At 41.8% G+C, this 20,916-nt stretch overlaps 1 protein-coding gene across 4 annotated transcripts in view; it reads left to right on the top strand.

Moving 5' to 3' along the window:
• Window positions 1–19,730, top strand: part of Fyb2 (FYN binding protein 2) — a 116,814-nt gene extending 97,084 nt beyond the window's left edge. The window contains 8 exon segments of one of the 4 annotated variants that reach the window (NM_001431228.1): window positions 464–562; window positions 2,420–2,454; window positions 4,111–4,171; window positions 11,461–11,532; window positions 13,965–14,058; window positions 16,371–16,527; window positions 16,614–16,647; window positions 18,944–19,730. In NM_001431228.1, the coding sequence (NP_001418157.1) occupies window positions 464–562; window positions 2,420–2,454; window positions 4,111–4,171; window positions 11,461–11,532; window positions 13,965–14,058; window positions 16,371–16,527; window positions 16,614–16,647; window positions 18,944–18,956 (565 nt within the window). In that variant the 3' untranslated portion in view covers window positions 18,957–19,730. 4 annotated transcript variants of the gene reach the window in all.
• The last annotated feature ends 1,186 nt before the right edge of the window (window positions 19,731–20,916 follow it).

Raw genomic sequence — 20,916 nt, forward strand, 5'->3', positions numbered from 1 at the left:
GGGTAGTTATGTGGGTACACTCCTTTCGTCTCCATCCCCCTAAACCGAAAGGATATTTAGAAGAATTTCATCATGAGCATGTCACCACAGGTGTACACTCAGTTACTGAAAATCAGTGATGGCAATTTCAGGAGCCAGTAGTTCCTCTGATGTGTCCCCAGTACCATTTAGAGGGAGCATTTCCTGGGTTATTTTCTCCCTGGAAAAGCAAGATTTTGCTTTATAATCTCTACAGAAATGCACACTATTTGTGGTAGATGAATGTTTGTACACACTATAATTACTCTACTCATGGTTGCCTCAGATATGCTTCGTATCTCAGCAGGATCTCAGGAGACTTCACTCCTCGTTGCTGAGACATTTCCTTGTGCTTCCTTGAGGCTGAAGTCTCTGGTCCTTGATAATCCAACAGTGTTGTCTCCCACGTCTAGTACTCTCTCAAATGCTCCGTGTTTCCTCTTAGTGCAGCGGGGAGGGCAGCCCTGAGAAGGTTGCAGCAGCTCTTCTCGAGAGAAAACGGCGTGTTCAGAATGAAGAAAACCAAGTCAAAAGAAATTGTCAGGTAAACCATCCCCTTTAGCCTTTCCTGCTGGTTGCTGCCATCAGCAACAATGGCCTTGCACACACATAGGATACTTTTTTTCCAATTCTCTGCACCAGTGACGAGAGAATCAGATCCTACAACTGTAAAGGCCCTGATTACATGATACCCTAGGAAAACAAGTGAGGAGAAAAAACTGCCAAACAGGCAAGCAAGATCCAGAATGGAACATGTGTTGTCATCTTAGACACCTTGTATCATTAGCACTAAACATCATGTTAGTGGTTACAAGGTTTCAAGTTCTCTTGGCCACACAGATTCCAGTGGTCTTTCTTGTGTACCTGTCCATATGAAAGCAGTGATGTACTCGTGATGTGGACATAGGTTTCCTGAATGGTTTGTGTATCTCAAGATCTTGGACTTAGAACCCCCATCCCCACCTCCTTGTGTAACCTCCATGATTAGTCTTTGGGAAGGTTCCAAATTCACCAACAGTGAAAGAGAGAGGGGTTTCTTCCGTATGTGCTTATAGGACTTGGTTCCCTCAGGGATGCAGTGGAAGGGGGACTGTGTAGCCTCTGGAGACATTTCTCTTCACAAGGTCGATACAGATAGGCAGGTCTAGATCTGCACTTTGTGAGAGCAATTGGCCAAGTAATCATCTGCATTCAGATAATACGAAGCTATTGCCCTCTCAAGTTCTTCCCAATTATAAAATCCTGCACTTTTGTGATTTTTAAGCTCAGTGGTCCCCTGGAGCTAGCTCTCCCAAGAGATCCAAGCAGACATGAGTGTGGGTACTGCAGTTCCCATTGCAGCACGGGACATGCTGTTACTTTATTTCTATCTCCCTTCAAGACAGAAACTGTATCCAATCATCTCACTAATCTGGCATAAGAGTCTGGCTCATGGCTAATACAAAAACGTCTGTAGTATTGACTCAAAATTAAAGATGCAAAGGCACAGATCTGTCTGTCTGACTGTGTCTCCTTCCTTGCCTCCCTCCCTCCCTCCCTTTTCCTTTTCCTATCCTGCAACTCTTTCCATGTGACATCCTTAGCAACCAGAGAACCAAACGCCCGCTCCTACTTGGCAGGCTGCCATCTTACATTTCCACCTGACCTGGGTTTCTCTGTGCAAGTCTTCCTTTGGCTTAAAAAACACAGAAAGAATGCAGTATATGCAGAGCCCCTCTGGATTTGTCTGTACACTGTTCCTTTTCCTTCCTCATGGTCATTAGTATATCTGACTGCCTCTCAGAAGGTTAATGACAGTTGTGGATTCTGTGGGTGCAGGTCTAGGTTAGGTAGTTAGGAAGTGAGTTACTGCAGTCCAGAGAGATGAATGAGCTCATTTGGAATGGGGTAGGGACAATCAAAACAGAGCTGCAAGACTCTCACTTGACAGCCTTGCCTAGGAGTACCATCTGGGCCAGGCACCTGCCTAGGAATACCATCTGGGCCAGGCACCTGCCAAGGAGTACCATCTGGGCCAGGCACCTGCCAAGGAGTACCATCTGGGCCAGGCACCTGCCTAGGAGTACCATCTGGGCCAGGCACCTGCCTAGGAGTACCATCTGGGCCAGGCACCTGCCTAGGAGTACCATCTGGGCCAGGCACCTGCCTAGGAGTACCATCTGGGCCAGGCACCTGCCTAGGAGTACCATCTGGGCCAGGCACCTACCTAGGAGTACCATCTGGGCCAGGCACCTGCCTAGGAGTACCATCTGGGTCAGGCACCTGCCTAAGAGTACCATCTGGGCCAGGCACCTACCTAGGAGTACCATCTGGGCCAGGCACCTGCCATCAGGATGACATCTGGGATATGTCTGCTCCTGAGCATGACTTTTCCCCTTGACCTTTTTTGTCTTTTCCTCAGTAGCAATGGATTTTCCATGTCACTGCCTGACTTAGGTAAGTGCCATTTACTTTCTGTTGCCTACCAGTATTGCTGTCTTTGGGGTTGGTATACTAAGGGTCAAGGGAAGAACATTGGCTTCCCAATGAAAAAATGGACTCATCAGAATGAAAGAATATACCTCAAACAGTGGAACTTCCTGCTTTGGAGAGATGAGAAACTTTTTTCTGGTATTTCCATAAATAGATGTTACTCTTTTTAGGAAGCTTCTAGGACTCACATCCATACTTTGTGATTGGGATTTGTACCCAAGTATCTCTGACTGTGAAGTCTAGGCATTCTGCATTGATCCGCACAACTCTGATGGGTTTGCTAGCCAGATTAAGACATGATAAGTGAAGTATGAGCATGCTGCAGTATACACACTAGCTGATTAAAAATGGGTCACTGGATGTATAAATCATCACAGAGGATGCTCTCAATACACATCCAGTACATGGAATTTGCCAATAAACAAGATTTGTGTGATTTTTGTTCATTGATTTTTGTTCATTGGCACTAGAAATACAGTTTCTTTCACTAACAACTGTGACTCAGTGATTCAAACATGTATTTCAGAATTATAAGCTACCAAATCAAATGACAAAGGTTATATAGTCCTGATAAAATTGCAGCTCTCTCAAATATTGTCATAAAAAACTCAAAAGGCAACCTGGCATGGGAATTCGTCTTACAGATGGATTGCCTCTAATCCCCCAAACCATAAACCAAAATTGCACCCAAATCTGAACGTCTTTTTATTGCTGACAGAATTGAGAACTTCTACATGTGACTCCATGTAACATCTGCATCACATGGCAGGCACAGTGAAATATTATATGAAGTTACCATTAGGATATGTGTAGCAAGTGCACATGAAATAGTAACTAACTTTGTTTGTATTTAACTTCTATTTCCAAGATACAATCTGTATATTTCCCACTGTATATATGCAAATACTCTGAACCCAAAAAGATTTGATGTCTGAACCTTTCTGTCCCAAAGCACTTAAATAAGAGAGGTTGAATCTATACCCCCACCCAAAGCTTAAAGGTACTGAGGGAAATTAGTAAAGTTAACAGTGACTATGAACACTGGAAAATGAATTGGGGATATATCAAAATGTCCCAAAGTTTTTCAAATAGTGAATCATTTAAAAATCATAGAAGTGTATATTGCATGTTATGATGAAATAAGCTAGAAATATCTAATTATCATTATACACTAACTCAGATTCGATGTAATACAATAGTATTCTAAAGAAACAATGTGTGTGTGCATGCACGTGTGCGTGCGTGCATGTGTGCGTGTGTGGTAGGTGGAGACCAGCAAAAACATTCCCATTTGCCCTCCACTGGGTATTAAGAAAAGTTCCCTCAATGTTGTAGCAATATAAATCATTTTTCAGCTCCAGAAAATGGGACAACTTACAATTCGACGAAATCAAATTGATGTAAATGCATATGCAGATCAGATGCTCAGCGAGCTCACTGCTTCTTATTCCCTCAGTTGAGTTTCTTCCCCAAAGAGACTCATTTTGCTCCAGCCTATCTATGTAATCAGATAAAAGGCTTGAGGACACATTTGGATAATTAGGTCATTGTGTATAATTTGCAGAGCCAGAGGTGTATGCTGCATAGCTAATAATTTTTTTGATCCTGTCTGTGCCGTAGGACCTAGGTCTCATGATGGTATCATCTATGATGATGTGGATGCACGTGAGAAAGAATCGAAGTAAGTCAGTTTACTTCATGGTCATCCCTGGGGGCACCAACCACTGGCTGATGCTTCCCTAAATACAGCCAGAGGGGCAGATGCCGACAGACTGGACAAAGGTTCTTGACCCTCTGTTCTGAAGAGAAAATGATGAATACACCCACTGCTGGCCAACAGTGGGACCGAGCCACAGAAAGGCATTGGAGCTTCGTAGTCTGTGTTTCTTATCTGTGAGCCTCGAAAATTTCAACACATTCAAATAGTAATCTTTTGTGTACACTGAAAAATGCTGGATAGCAAGTGCTGTTTGATAGAACAGTTTTCAAGGACTAAATCACTATCACTATTATCTGTAGAAAGGAAGCCATCAGACTTAGTGCCCCTCCCCGTTTTTGGCTGTCTTCCATTCAATCTCCACCAAGCAGCTGGTGATGGGGGCTTCTTATTTTCTGTCACCTGTCCCTGTTCACTGTACCAGGACTCTTGCTGGGTAATAAGCCTTTGTTAAACCAAGAGGTATTTTTAAGATCATACCATAATTGACTTTTTCTACAGTGTTTTAAAACTCTGGTCATGCTATCCTTACAGGGAAAAAGTGTCCTGTTCTCCCCATGTTTCCATGGAATGGTTTCCCATTCCTTCTCTTGGCTTGTCTTAAGCTTTTCATGTGAGGTTTCTTCTGCCACCCATGCCTTAAGTATCAACTGTTCAGACACCCCATAACCGTTCTGTTATCCCTTCAAACATCCTTTGTTTTTACTTTTTGCAGGACTGGGGATTGTTATGAGGCCTCCTATATGCCATGCAGACACTGCACCACTGCCCCCTCTAGGTGGGAACGGCACACAGTCCCCTCTTGGAGGACACTCTGCACTGCCCTCTCTAGGCGGGCACTGCACACTGCCCTCTCTAGGCGGGCACTGCACACTGCCCTCTCTAGGCTTGCACTCTGCACTGCCCTCTCTAGGCGGGCACTGCACACTGCCCTCTCTAGGCGAGCACAGAACAGTGCCCGCCGTCCTTTCATTTTATATATTTCACTTTATTCAAGGTTTTCCTAAATTGCCCAAGCTGGCTTTGAACTTGGGATTTTCCTGCCATAGATTATCAAGTGGTTTGAATTAGAAGTGTGACATGCCAGTCCTCCCTCCACCCCCATATGTTTTTTAGTGTTTTCTCAGCTACCACCAAGACTTTAATATAACCAAAATATCAAAAATTATACATTAAAGTGAGATTTGTTTTTCTGAATTCCTGTAAGCCAGGAGAGCAATATGACCTAAGCTCAGGGGGTTTGTAACAGTGCAGGATACAGTTTTCTCGTATCCAAACTTGCCTGCTAATCTCTACGGTAGTGATTAGAAACACAGTTGCCCCTGGGCTTTCTGATCCTCAGTTCTTGTGCCTGCTGTCCCAAGGTTTTGTTCTAATGTCTCTGACACTTCTCACTTCCCTTCCTCATCACACAGCCAGGACCACCACCCGTGTTGCTTCTTAAATTCCCATAAAAGTCCCCGAGTGGCCTTTACTAATTAACAAATATAGTCAAGCCACAAAATCCACAATCCACCAGCTTTAAACATTTGGTCCTTATGCATTATTCTCAAAATGCAGCCCACACTGCCTCCTCAGCCTCACCTGCACCCCACCCCCATTCTACACTACTGAAAATTCCTTGAACTCTAAAACTGTCCATTATTTCAAATCTTCAAGTATTTCAACACTATTAATTCATTCAGCAAATGCTGATAATGTACTTGGTACCAGATATTGGGTGTAAAGTAATTCAAAAGCAAGATGTAATACTTGATTTGGGGGAGGAACAAGTTTTCTCCAATTATGCACTAGAGTTTGGTTGTGCTGGACAGGAATATTTTGAAAGAGATACAAATATGTGGGAAGCATTCTACACAGCACTCATTATTTGTTTTATTTTACTGAGGGTTTTTGCCAAATTGTCCAAGCTGGCTTTGAACTTGGGATCTTTCTGCTTTGGATTCCCAAGCTGCCCAAATTACATGTGTGATTCTCCCAGGTTTGGCTTCCTTGTGGAAGAATTAGCAAAGCCTTGTGGAGAATTCTCTCATCCATACCAAAGACTTTAATTACAATCATGATAGAAGTGATATCACAATTCATATTTTGAGGTCAGATTTTTTTTTTCTGAGTCTCAGTAATCATCAGGAGGTGTTTGATATTAACTTACAGTAGATCATTCACCTCTGTGACTTAGGCACTCCCTTTTTATGAAAATATTATTCTCGTATCTAGAAAAGGCTATTTTCTTGTTTATGTCTTCTGGTAGTCTTAGAACTCCAAGACCCTATGCATGGTGGTTTCAGATCTAAATCATGTGGCCTGATACCAAAATGCAGTATGTAAAATTGGACTTATGAAACTGCACAAAATAATCTGGAATCTCGACATGGTAGCTTTTGTGTCTGTTAACGTGTTGGTGTCTATACTGAGGCAGTGAAAAAAAGCATTTGACAGGTGGGATCTGGGGATAAGAGAAGAGTCCAGAAACAGGGCAACAGCTTAGTAGACAACCATTTACATGTAAAACACTGTGTTTAAGAAGTTTCTTGAAGCCAGGTAGCGGTGGCGCCCTTTGGGAGGCAGAGGCAGGTGGAACTCTTGAATTTGAAGCAGTCTGTTCTACACAGCAAGTTTCAGGATAACCAGGACTGAAACCCCATCTTGATAAACAAACAAGAAAACAAACAAACAAAACCAAACAAATGAAGATCGGAGGAGGAAGAGAGGAGAGGGTGGTGGTGGTGGTAGTTGTTGTTGTTGTTGTTTCTTAGATGAGTGTGATTGTGCATGCTTAGAGGAAGTTAGATCTCTGTGAGTTCGAGGGCAGCCTGATCTATATAGTGAATTCCAGACCAGCCAGGGTAAGACTGGGGAAAAACAAACAAATCAAACTAAAAGCAAGTTGGAGCATAAGGCATATAATCAGAACATAAGCAGATGATGGTAGGAGACTGGAAGGCAGCCCTAGAATTTTTAGTCAACCACCCTATAATACCAAGTTAAAATAATAAATAAATTCTATTTGTAACAGTACACTATAAAGCACAATAAAACCAACCAGCCATCTCTGTCAAACAAGAACTAGAATATAGCCAGTACTAGCCATTCCCATATGCTCACTCCCCACCTGCTCATTCCTCACCTGCATATCTCTCACCTGCACACCCCTCACCCGCTCCCCCTCCACCTGCATGCTCCCACCTGTACACACCCCTCACTCACTCACCCCCACCTGCTCAACCCCCACCTGCTCACCCTCCACCTGCTCACTGCTTTCCTCCAGGAGGTGTTCAGGACTTTTCTGTTCTGTGTGTTAATGTGGGAACCGGGGCTAACCCTTATGTGCTGGGATGGCACTTGTGAATTTGTATTCCATGTGTGCTTCTGTGCTTTTCTTGTTCAAAACAAAAAAACATATTTATCAAATTATAGATGACAAAATTATTGTTTCATTATAAAAATGATTTCATCATTTACATTGAATTCTGTAGCTTCTGGTTTTACTCACATCTACTGTTTTGCTGCCATGCTTCCTTCATTTTTACTGCTCTTTGATTAATATTCCAGTATGCGTGTGCCACATTAATCCATCCTCTTGTATGGATTTAGTTCCGGAGTGATTTTGCACTTGCGATCAGTACTTCCACAGATATTGATCCCTGTTACCCTGTGTGTACTTGTCATGTTGGTGCCTGTAAATAGTATCACGTCATAGTAATTTGCGTCACTAACAAGCTTCAGTGCAGTTATACACGCTCTGGTCTTGCTCCTAGACTCTGTTCATATCCTTTGACTGCTTTTCTGAGGTGTTGCCAGGATTTCTCTTCTTCTTGGGTTTTAAATCAATTCATTTTGGATACAACTCTTTCCTTTCTCACGTCACTACATCTTCTACTACTGTTGAAGATTACTACTACATCTTCTCCACCTGTTGTTCTCAACTTCCTTTCTAGTCTTCCAAAGAATAGAAAGTCAAATTCTTAATGTACCTTTAAATGATCACTCTATGTGCTCTCTATACATTTAAGAGGACTTCTCCCAGCTCGTTCACCAGTCTCCTATATTCTCTTCTAACAGTTGCACCTTGGCCTTTTAAACTCAACCTCAGGTCCATCTGAACGGAGGGTTTTTGTTTGTTTTGTTTTGTTTTGTTTTTGTTTTCAAGAGAGGGTTTCTTCCCTGATTGGGGATTGAACCAGAGCATCAGTGGCAAGAGGGTTGAATCCTAAACCTGAGACCACCAGGGTGCATCAAGTATGGCATGAATTGTGTTTTATTTTAACAAGTGACAGCCAGTTGTTTTCCTCTATACAGATAAATGTCTCTTATTCTCCCCAGCAACTTGCAATGCCATTTTGCCAAATCAAGTATCCCATCACCTGAAGGTCTGTTTCCAGGTTCTTCTCTTCTGTGGTTGCTTCTATCCTAATGGCATTGTGGAAGAGGCTGTGTTTTCTATTTCTTCTTCCTTTCTACTGCTTCAAAAACTTTGAAGACTTGGCTATACTGTTTTAGTAAAGAAAATAATCATGGGAGAGGGTGTCTGCCCAGCCTGCACCTGTTCTCATGCTGTAGCTTCCTTCAAATTTTGTGCACAAGCTCATACTAAACTCTGTTCTGTGCCTGGTATTGTACAGAGCTTGTAGCAGATCCACTGGGACTAGGTCAGAGTTCCACCTTCTGGGAGCTAATACAGAAACCAAAAGTGAGTGAACATGAGACCATTAGAAAAAAAGAGTAGTTTCTAGAGTCTTCTTCCAGGCTTCAAAGGTTAACAGATCATGAGAAAAGAGAGGTGTGAGATTCCCCAGCAAGTCTTAGGGCCTTGCAAAAGCCTTCTCAGGTGCAGCTTTCAATGACTGGAAGGGGCTGAATCCTTCATATCCTGAGGACCCTGTGACTATAATCTGAAGAAAAGGCAGGCTTGGTGGCAGAGGCCTGTAATCCTGGCTACTATGGAGGCTGAAGCTGGGAAGTCACGAGTTTGAGACCTACCCGGGCCACATAGTGTGTGGTCTGGAATATAGTTAAGTGGTAGAGTGCTTGCCTTGCATGTGCCAAGACCGGAGTTCAGTCCCTAGGACTAAAGGGAATCATAACATAACATCTATGAAAATGTAAAGTTTCTTAACATGTGTATCTTTGTACTTAAAGGTTTCCTAGCGCAGAGTTACTGAAGTATTTAGGCTCGTCAACCCTAGAGGTACCTGGATTGTTCTTAAATCACTGAGCCATCTATCCAACTCCTATTTTATTATTTTTAAAACTAGCATACAAAGAATTTGATACCATTATAGCATTCACAGCATTTTCTAACAAAGTTTGTTTTTGTAGATCCTCTCTCCCACTGCCCTCTTCCAACCTCCATGTCCCCAACCCCTCTTATAACCTCCTTCCTCCCTGCCCCTCACCCTCTCGTGCAACCCCCTCCTCTCTCATGTTACACATGTCCTTTCCCCACTCTGTATGCGGCACCTCTTTACCTTCCTGGTCTCCTTTCTAGACTGTTGGACTTTGCCCATCTATACATGTAGAGTAATTTAAATCCACAACATGGCTGCTGTAGCAAGGGGTCACATCCAAAGGTATGATCCAACTAGAATGCAGATGTGCCCTGGATTATAGTATGATCTGGCTGGAATACAGACAAGCCCTCACGACATATCTTTGGTCCTTAATAGAGAAGGTAAAGTTAGTTTAGAAGGAAGCAGTCACATTTGAGAGTGGCATCTAATTGAGGAGCAGAAAAAGGGACAGATCAGAGTAAGATTTGACAGAACGGGTCAGAGATATTATCACCCAACTCTCACATGAACAGACAGGAAATAGAAGCTACTTAGGAACAGTGTAGAGTGAGTCAGGGGTAGAGGGCAGTTGATTGAGTGAAGTTCAGTTGAGTTCAGGCAATGAGTTGAGTTCAATTGAGTTTAGTTGAATGTAATTGGGTGCAGTTCAGTTGAATGCAGTGAGTTCAATTGAATTCATGCTGTTCTGTTCAGTTCATACAGTGAGTGGAATTCAGAGGCAGGTTTTCCAAGCAGAACAATTTAGCAGAAGCCAAGAGCAACCAGTTTGAATCAATTAGCTTGGAAAGGAGTTTTGAGCCAGAACAGCTGAGTTGAACCAGCCAGCCAGAGTTCAGAAAGAACTAGAAAAGGTGAGCTTATTCAAACTAAGCCTTTGAGACAATTACATCTGGTGACTACAAGTTACTTGGACATGTATGCATACATGTAAACTCTACTTACTAGGATCTACATGAGAAAGAACATAGGTTTTGTCACCTCATTTAACATTATACTTTCCAGACTTATCCATTTTCCCACAAATTTCATTTTTATTTACAGCTTAAATTCCATTATATAGATGTACCACACTTTAGAAAAAGAATTATTTTAAGTATGTGAATGTGTCTGTGTGTAGATATGTACATGTGAGTTCAGGTGATCTCAGAGATCTCAGGTGTTGGGTCCCCTAGAACTGAAGTTACATGAAATTGTGACCTGGGAACTGCACTGGGTTTTTTTTTGTAAGAGCAGCACATTCTTTTAATTACTTAGCTGCCTTTCCAGCCCCCAAGCCATATTTTGATTATCCACTTATCGGTTGATAAATATCTATCTGGTTCTAATTCTTTGTCATTGTGAATACTGCAGCAATGAATGTGGATGTGCAAATATAGCTGTAGTAGACAGGGAGTCTTTTGGGTATATACCCAAGAGTGCTAGAGTTGGGTCATGTGGTAATTTTATTTTGAATTTTTCAAAAACCTCCATACTTATTTTTATAGTGGTTATGCTAATTTGTACACTCACAAGCTTCATTGTAGGTAATCTTAGCCATTCCTACCAGAGTGAGGTACATCCTTAGCCATTAGTGAATTGCAAGTTTACCAGTAGGATTCACATTTTAGAGAAAAAACAAGCAAGCCAGCAAGCCAGCAAGCCAGCAAGCCAGCAAGCAAACACACACACACCTGAGGCTCAGAAAGGACAGGTGTGATTACAAGCTGGCTAATTTTGTTTCTGGCTTCAAATTTGGGCCACTGAGAAGCCAACAGATTTTGTCCTGTGGGCCAGTGTGGCCTAGTTGCTTTTGTAAATGAAGTCACAACAGTGGGGCTAACAGGATGTTCACTGTGAGTATGTATATGGATTTCTAAATGATGCTTAACCTACTTTGGTCACTGACCTAGAAAACACTGGTGGTTTGGTAAATGTTTACTAGTTGAATCTCAGTGTACTTGATCAAAACATTTTTCTCCTCAGAGTGAAAACTTGGAAGGCTAAGTTTTTGACACCAAGAGGGAAAAAGGGGAAAGGCAGCCGTGGATCCAAACGGTAAGAACACAAATGCACTCACTTTCAGCTTCAATGCTGCGGTCTCTACTCTTGCCAGTTGTGGGACTGTAGGCCAGTCCTTAACATGGACTCTCAGGTTCCTCACCTGCAACTGAGAGCTAGCAACACTTGCCTCACAGTACAACTAAGAGGGGACAAAAGAGACAAAGGTACAAATACACAGTTCCTTACACCCATCTCCAACCTCCACCCTACTCTCCATCGAGGAATAAAAAAGCAAGGGAGGTAGCCCCTAGCAAACAATGAAGGACATACAATCTTCTTGTCTTTTAGACCATAGGAGCATCCCTCCAGAAGGATAGAACTTCAGTAGAACATCAGCCAGATCTGACTTTGCTAAAATGTAAGTTTAGTTATAACTACAGTCAGAATGCAGTCAGAGCATTTCATCAGCTCAGGACATAATGGGCACTCGTGGTGCTTCAGATTGCACTCGCTGCTCAGGGAGGGAGGCCATATCCTCTAATGATCACTTAGCTATGTGCTCCTCTTCCCTGATGCAGGATCTGGGGGACTTTCTTTGACATACTTCTTGGGAAAATTCTTAGCAAATAGTGGTTTGTTTGTATCAGGAAACCTATGGTTTTCTCAGGGTATCCCAAGAGAAGTCACATTTGTTGGTAGCAAATTGAAACTCAGAGTGGCAAAGGCAGCCCTTCCCTTAAGCTTATTTTTCCCCATTTAGAAAGAGGCATCCAGACTAGAAAAGTTGATTTTTGTTTTTTACATTAAACATCATACTTATTTGCACAGGGCAGCTGAAGAGAAATCCAAATGTAAAGTCAGGAAGGTTTCTGACTCCTTGTCTAACACAGTGTTATCTATCATCAATACACGTCTGTTTTTTGGGGAAACAATTTTCTAAACTGATTAATATATTCTCAATTTGAAAATACAATAATAGACTGTCATTGTTTCCGAAGAGCAACGGATCAAGTTCTTGGATCCTTTTATAGTGGTTTCTGGGACAACTATCCTACCAATAAAGTGTTTTTGGTATTAGTTAACTGACAGCTTAGTCTCCAGTAAGTACAAAGTTTGGGTGAATATTCAAATATAAAGGCATGCATGGTCTAAATAGGCACTGTATGTAGAGGGAATGTGTATGATTCTAATGGAGCCGGCATTTGCTGAAGGTGCTCAAGACCCTGAAGGATGTTATCTGAGCATACTTAATTTAGAAAGATATCTCTGTAACGGGTATGCAGATAATTTTTTTTTACAAGAATGGACATGGAGAGTGGTGTTGTTACCAGTTGTCAGGGTCTAAGAGGGATATTTCCAGGTTCTTGGCTTCTTATTCAACAAAGGAATAAAAACAAAACAAAACAAAACAAAACAAAACAAAACCATATGCTGCAAAGTATTGGGGAAAATTTATTCAGAGTAAAGAGCTAGAATAGGTCAGAATACACTATAAGGCTGTTTTATTTGCTTAAAGTCTCACCCATGTTTGCTGCATCCCGCTGTGTAGTCTTAACTCTGTTCATGCATTCCTTACATTTCCTATCTCTATAATAAGATATTCCCCAAACCGACTTAAGACAGAAAATTTTATTTTGACCCATAGTTCAAAGGTACAGTCCATCACCACGGCTCTTGTTTCGTTACAGTAAAAACATATAAAATCTATAGTTAAATGTTGTCAAAACCAGTTACCTTGTTGTGGTGTTTTATGATCAAGGCCCCCCACAGTCTCAGGCATTTGAATACTTTGGTCCAGTTGGTGGCACTGTTTGGGTACATTTAGAAGATGTGGCCTTGCTGAAGGAAGTGTAACACTTGTAGGTGGCCTTTGCAAGTTTAAAGACTCAGGTTATTTCCAGTTCTCTACTGGGTGCTTTCTGTTCCAGCTACTGTGCCCACCAGTTCCCTGCCATGATGGACTCTAATCCCCCAGGAACTGTAAGCCCAAATAAACACTTTCTCCCTATAAGGTGCCTTAGTCATGGTGTTTTCTCACTGCAACAGAAAAAGAAACTAAATGATACACCTACCATTCTAATAAAACACATTATTTCTCCTATTCCATTGCTCCTCCTGCACTCAACCATTCTCAAGTTTGTTTTATTCCATGCTTTCTTGCTATAAAAATATTGGTAGAGAGAAACCTCAGTAGTAGGACGCTCACTTAGTATCTATGGAGTGATGGGTTTGATCTTCAGCACTGGGGGAAAAACACATATATGTATGTATTGAACAGAAAAATAGTTATTACCTTCTTCTGAAGTTATGACAATCTGCTGTAGTAGAGGGATGTGTTCACATAGATAGATGTGTGTATAGATATATGTAGATGTATACATGACAGTGGTACCTGAGTTTACCCTGAAACAGGACGAGTTCTAGACTCACAGATGCAATATCTTTGTCATGCTATACTTACCTCTACCCATGTTATTTCTTGCTAGTTTTTCTCCCAAGAATTTCTTCAGAACTAAGAAGAAAAAATTAGAAAAGAATAGAGTGGAAAAGGAAGAAAAACTGTTCAGAGAAAGATTTCAGGTATGTTCTCTTTCTCAAAGTAAAAATTAGCAGAAAACGAATGCCACTGACAATCAAACCTTCCACTCCTGAAGACTCCACTAGTTTGTGGTGTCTCAGCCACTCTGATGATCTTTTTAGAACAGTCTGATACATCCCTATATTGGCATGCCTTTGGATATTGCTATTCGATCGGTTAAACCTTCTACAGTGTTTTTTAAGGCTCTGTTCAAACCTCCCTCCCTCAGCTCATTTGTACAGCGTTGCTTGGAAAAAGAACTTTTCATATGTCGGTTCCCAATGTGCCGGCCATGTAGTTTCGAGCACTACTGCAGCAGCGTCTCAAAGTCTTTCATTAAGAGCCTGTGGAGCATTTTCTACTTCTCCCAAGTTGAAGTGGTCCTTCCTGATTGCATATCCTGCCAAAATGAGAACTTCTGAATTCAGGAAACATTTTTATCACCATCCATGCGCTAGACAGCAGATGAAGGGAGACAAGTGCTATAAAGAGGAGGCACACTGTAAATCAGAGCTCCAGCAGAAATGCTTCTTGGTAGTTCCCTCAAGTCAGGAACACAGCTAATCTTTGTTTTCTCTCCTTACATCCTGTCCCTGCTCTTTTTGCTTTGCCAATAAACCACTCATAGTTTGGTTTCTAAGAGAGCTTGCAGCTCCTTCCTCCAGGCCCCGACTTGGTCTACTCCACATCTGACATGCCCACTCCACTTTGCACGTGCTGTGTTCACTTACTGAGGCATCTTCTCATTCCAGAAAGACCTGCTCAGACCTTCTGATTAAGGGTTTGCTCTTCTTCCCTAAGGAGCAACTTCTGTGCAGTTCATCACACTGCACTGTGAACTTCTTGGAGACAGTTTACCTTAGTCTTCACACCCATGTGCTCAGCAGAGCCACTACCTCAGGCTTCACACACATCCCTAACTGTTTTGAAAGTGAACTAAATAGGAGGTTACATAAACCCTTAACCACTGCTATCATCTGCTTGGTCCAAAGGTGATGATGTGATTTGATTAGCTCAAAACCAACAGTATAGCAATCTCTGGTTGAAAATACCCCTATAGTCCATCTAGCACTTACTGCCTCCCCTCTATCCCACATGGGACAGAAATCCCATCTCTGTATGCAATTTAAGTCTATCCTTAATTTTCTGAGGAGCTTCTAGTTACCTTTAGGGGAAAATATGACATTTCAGTCCAGCTCAAATGAAGAGACAGTGTGCACTTCACTGGTGACAGGAACTGCAGGTACACGATGAGGAATGCAAGCTTCTCCTTTAAAAGGAAGCCAGTATGTTTAGTACACTGCAACAGTGGGCTGTTCATGGCAGTCCCCAAGGTCTGAGAGGTCACTGGCAGATGAGTATTTCAAGTAGAAAAAGGAAGTGAGCATGCTTGAGCAAAGGCCTGAGGAGATGGAAGCACGATGCATTTACAAAGTCTCCTGGAGCTTCCTCAGGATTCCATAAGGAGGACAGAGACAAAGGGACAAGGGATGACAGTGTGCCAAGGACCTCTGATAGGAAAAACTACTAGCAAAAACCATGTAGACCTCATCCTAAGAGCAACAGAGTTTTCAGATTAGGTGACCTATGTCAGATTCGTATTTGAAGAAAGCATTGAGGATTCCTAGTAAACACAACGATGTGTTTCCGGGGGAAGCAGGAGCACTCTTAGCCAGCTGAGGAGGAGGCTGTAAGTGGAGGCATTCCATTCTAATCTGCCAGGGTGGACATCTATGACCTAAGCTACCTTTCCTAGGTTCTCTTTTCCCAGTCAGTGCATGACAAGGTGAATTACTTGTAGAGGCTAGCTCATCAGGAAGAAAATATCCTGTAGGTTTAGGAACCAAATTTCCAATCAAAGACCGCTCCTTCTCAAATGCTTGTCTTTCATCAGACATGGAGAGTGGGTCTTTCTGTCTTATACCCAACTACTGCCATTTTAAAGTACATGTACTCTGAAAAGCTGAGGCTAGAGCATCCTCCAAAACAAAGTCAACTCTGCAGCTCTGTTAGATGTTTCCTCTCCTGAGTTGGGAGGCACCTTTGCTATTGTAAAGCATAACAACTATGGTTTATTCTAACCCACGAGGACTTGTTCTAATGTGCATTAGTGGATGTGAAAACAGTTTCAAGATATAATCAATTAGACAAATGTTTTATTTGGGATTTTACTATTATTTTTAGGGAGTTCTACTGTAATACCCCATTTTTTATTTTATCCATCTTATAGTTTGAGATTATTATAGTATATGTGTCATTAATTCTGTTATAATAACCATGCAAGCATGCCCTTACTACTAATTTCTCATTTTAGTATGGTAAAGAAATCATGGTCATTAACAGAGCTGTAGCATGTTCCGGTAACTCACGAAATGGAATATTTGATCTGCCAATAACTCCTGGAGAGCAGCTGGAGGTCATCGACACCACTGAGCAAAACCTAGTAATATGTCGCAATTCCAAAGGCAAATGTGAGTTTATGTTGAGATTATTTTCTTTATATTCAAGAACTTTCTCTACAACTCTCAGGTTAGTAACATGAGTTTTGTTTCTACAGATGGATATGTGCTCATTGAACATCTGGATTTCAAGTAAGTTGTTTAATATTATATCCAGTCATGAGTTACAGGTACTTAATGTGATATATATTCTAGCCTTCAGGGACCAGAGTTTACTTGGAAACCAGCTATGTAATGCACTGTCTGGGATTGCATCAGAGAAGGCCATGTCACTGGACTTCCAGTATACTTACCAAACTAATACATAGAGCCCATTTGTAAACAGGTTTTTCTTTTAAGATTTTTTTATTTTGATTTAAATTTTCAATTGCATGTTTTTATTTACATTTTAAATGTTATCCCATTTCCTGGTTTCCCCTCCAGAAACCCGCCATCCCATCCCAACCCCTGCTTCCATAATGGTGCTCCTTCACCCACCTACCTACTCCCTGCCACCTCCCCACCGTGACATTCCCCTATACTGGGACATCAAGCCTTGACAGGACTAAGGGCTTCTCCTCTCATTGATGCTACTACATATTTGAATGGAGCCATAAGTTCATTCCTGTGTTCTCTTGAGATGGTGGTTTCATCCCTGGGAGCTCTGGAGGTCTGATTGGTGATATTGTGTTCTTATTATGGGGTTGCAGATCCCTTCAGCTACTTCAGTCCTTTCTCTAACTCCTCCACTGGGGACCATGTTCTCAGCTCAATTATTGGCTGCAAGTATCCGCCTCTGTATTTCTCAGGCTCTGGCAGAGCCTCTCAGCAGACCACTATATCAGGCTCTTGTCAGCATGCACTTCTTGGCATCCACAATATTGTCTGGGTTTGGTGGCTGTATGTATATGGAACTCATCCCCATGTGGGGAAGTCTCTGGATGGCCTTTCAGTCTCTGCTCCAAACTTTGTCTCTGTATTTCCTCCTGTGAGTATTTTTGTTCCCCCTTCTAAGAAGGTCTGAAGCATCCACACTTTGTTCTTCCTTCTTCTTGAGCTTAATGTGGTTTGTGAATTATATCTTGGGTATCCCAAGCTTTTGGACTAATATCGACTTACCAGTGAGTACATACCATGTATGTTCTTTTGTGTTTGGGTTACCTCACTCAGGATGATATTTTCAAGTTCCATCCATTTGCCTAAGAATTTCATGAAGTCATTGTTTTTAATAGCTGAGTAGTATTTCCATTATGAAAATATACCACATTTTCTGTATCCATTCTTCTGTTGAAGGGCATCTGGGTTCTTTCCAGCTTCTGGCTATTATAAATAAGGCCTCTATGAACATCATGGAGCATCTTTTGGGTATATGCCCAGGAGAGGTATAGCTGGGCCCTCAGGTAGTACAGTGTCCAGTTTTGTGAGAAACATCCAGACTGATTTCCAGAATGGTTGTACCAGCTTACAATCCCACCAACAATGGAGGAGTGTTTCTCTTTCTCCACATCCACGTCAGCATCTGTTGTCACTTGAGTTTTTGATCTTAACCATTCTGACTGGTGTGAGGTGGACTCCCAGGGTTGTTTTGATTTGCATTTCCCTGATGACTAAGGATGTTGAACATTTCCTTAGGTGCTTTCAGCCATTCAGCATTCCTCAGTTGAGAATTCTTTGTTTAGCTCTATATCCCATTTTTTAAAATAGGGTTATTTGATTCTCAGGAGTCTAACTTCTTGAGTTCTTTGTATATATTGGATATTAGCCCTCTATTGGATGTAGGATTGGTAAAGATCTTTTCCCAATCTGTTAGTTGCTGTTTTGTCCTATTGACAGTGTCCTTTGCCTTACAGAAGCTTTGCAATTTCTATAAGGTCCCATTTGTCGATTCTTGATCTTAGAGCACAAGCCATTGGTGTTCTGGTTAGGAAGTTTTCCCCAGTGTCCATGTGTTTGAGTCTCTTGCCAACTTCCTCTTCTATTAGAATCAGCGTATGTAATTTTATGTGGAGGTCCAAGATCCTCTTGGACTTGATCTTTGTACAAGGCGATAAGAATGGATAGATTTGCATTCTTCTACATGCTGACCTCCAGTTGAACCAACACCATTTGTAGAAAATGCTGTCTGTTTTTCCACTGGATGGTTTTAGCTCCTTTGTCAAATATCAATTGCCCATTGGTGTGTAGGTTTATTTCTGAGTCTTCAATGCTATTTCATTGATCTACCAGCCTGTCTCTGTACCAATACCATACAGTTTTTATCACTATTGCTCTGTAATACTGCTTGAGGTCAGGGATGGTGATTCCCCCAGAAGTTCTTTTACTGTTGAGGATAGTTTTAGCTATCCTGGGGTTTTGTTACAGTTTTTAGAAATCACTTGCCATATCCTAACTGAACAGTTACTGATACTGTGTATTTCATAATGTCATCATGTGTTCCTTTCTGTCCCAGGCATCAGGGCTGATCCCGTTAGGAAGGTATGCGTGACGTCAGGATGTGTCCTAGGTGTGAGTTCACCCCTACAGCACTTTCAGCTCCTGCCTCAAAATGACATGGACAGTGGAAACTTCTGTCGGAAACTCAGAAGAAAACCTTCAACAACTCAATGTTGGTTTTACTCCATAAAAGTTTGTCTTTCAATGTCTACGTTCCTGCTGGTTCAAGAAAGCATGACACAATATGTTAGTGTGCGAGCATTCGCCTAATGAGCCATAGCCCAAATTAGAAACCTTGCCTTCTGGCATCGGGGAGTTGGGCAGATAGTAAGTGAACTTCTAATGTTAGTCCACTGCATGTGCAGCCTCTTGGTGCATAGCTACATTTCATATGAATTCTGTGTAGTAATAATGTGCTCATATTCCTTTACATGACCATGACACCACCACCTGAGCCACCATCACCTGATTTGTTTCTTAACCAAAGCAAAAGACTAGAAGACGAGGACTGATGAAGGGAACAGTTCGCTGCAGGGGGTGGGGGTAGTGGATTCTTTTCTGGACTCAACCAGAACTATCATTTGTGTTTAAGTATATTTAACAAAACTGTGAAGATATATAAAATATATACATGTTGTACCATGTTAAAACGGTGGAAATGATTAGTCTCTGTGGCTAAAACACATCCAAATGTATTTCCTTTACGTAACAGTAAATAGAAATTGCAGAGTTGTAAATAACATTCTGGTTCTACCTGATATGCACTGTATGTTAATAAAGTCTGCATATGCTTTCAACTACTACATTTGAAGTTCATTTCCTAATCTTCTAGAGGACTCCAGTTCAGTTCCCAGCACCCACATGCAGTAGTCACTGTATCTGTAACTCTGGGAGTTGGCATACCATGCTCAGCTCTCCAGGACACCTGCATTCAGGTGGCATAGCCTTGCACATGAAGGAAGAATTGTGCTTTAGCAGAAGGGATGAAGAAAGCTTTTCCCTGACAGACCCATTCTTCCTCCTTTGAATCTACTTTGTAGGCTTCCCTAGTCTCCTATCTTCCTTTACATGGTCCCAATGGCACCTGCCATAAAGGCCATTTCATCCTAAATCAGATGAATCAAAGGTATTTACAGAGTTCTAAGTTTATAGAATAAACAGGTACATTACCACAAATAGAAAGACTAATCACATTATAAATGGAATAGCTTAAGGATTAAGAAAGGTGTTACAAAGCTTGGTCTGAAAGAAAGGCAGAAACTAGAAAAATCAATAGTCTTTCTGGAGACTGTCGAGAAGTTCAGGCAAATAGTATGCACAGAGTCTGACCGGCAGTGCTGCTTGGAAGACTTCCTCTAAAGACTGGGGACCCAATCAAGGATTGAGCTAAAAGAAAATGCCAATGTTTGGGGGGCTCAAGGTTAATGGGGTTACAGATTACAGAGACAAAAAAGGCTTCTTTGCAATATTCACTAAGGGAAATTTCACAAGGCTCCCACACTTAGATGAAGAGCTATAGGCAATCAGTGGCTGCCAAGAGAGGAACTCTCTCCTATAGGAATACGCTCCCTGCTAGGATTCAACCCTAAGCACACGTACAGAGAAGAACACTAGATGAGCCCAGTAGGTTGTTTGTGTGCCAGTAGCTCATCTGTTTGTTGTGTTTGGAAGTGAACTCCAAGGGGCAAAGGACAAATGCAGTCTTAACATATCAGCACAAGTAAACGGAACAAGCAGGCACAGCTCTACTGTGTCTGACCCGTTAGACTCAAACGGAAGCCAGGCACAGGAGGCAATCAATGTCACTTCTTTTTGATTCCAGGAACAAATCTAAACATATACTCAACAATACCAGTGCACCTAATTTCATTAGACTGACCCAGCTGGATATAAAGACATAGACTGATCTCCATATAGAAATACTGGCAGGTGACTTCAACACCCTGCTCTCACCCAGACACATAAGCAAGTAACCTTCAAATGTGTGGG

Source organism: Rattus norvegicus, chromosome 5 (assembly GCF_021556685.1).
Source record: "Rattus norvegicus strain SHRSP/BbbUtx chromosome 5, alternate assembly SHRSP_T2T, whole genome shotgun sequence".
Lineage (NCBI taxonomy): Eukaryota > Metazoa > Chordata > Mammalia > Rodentia > Muridae > Rattus > Rattus norvegicus.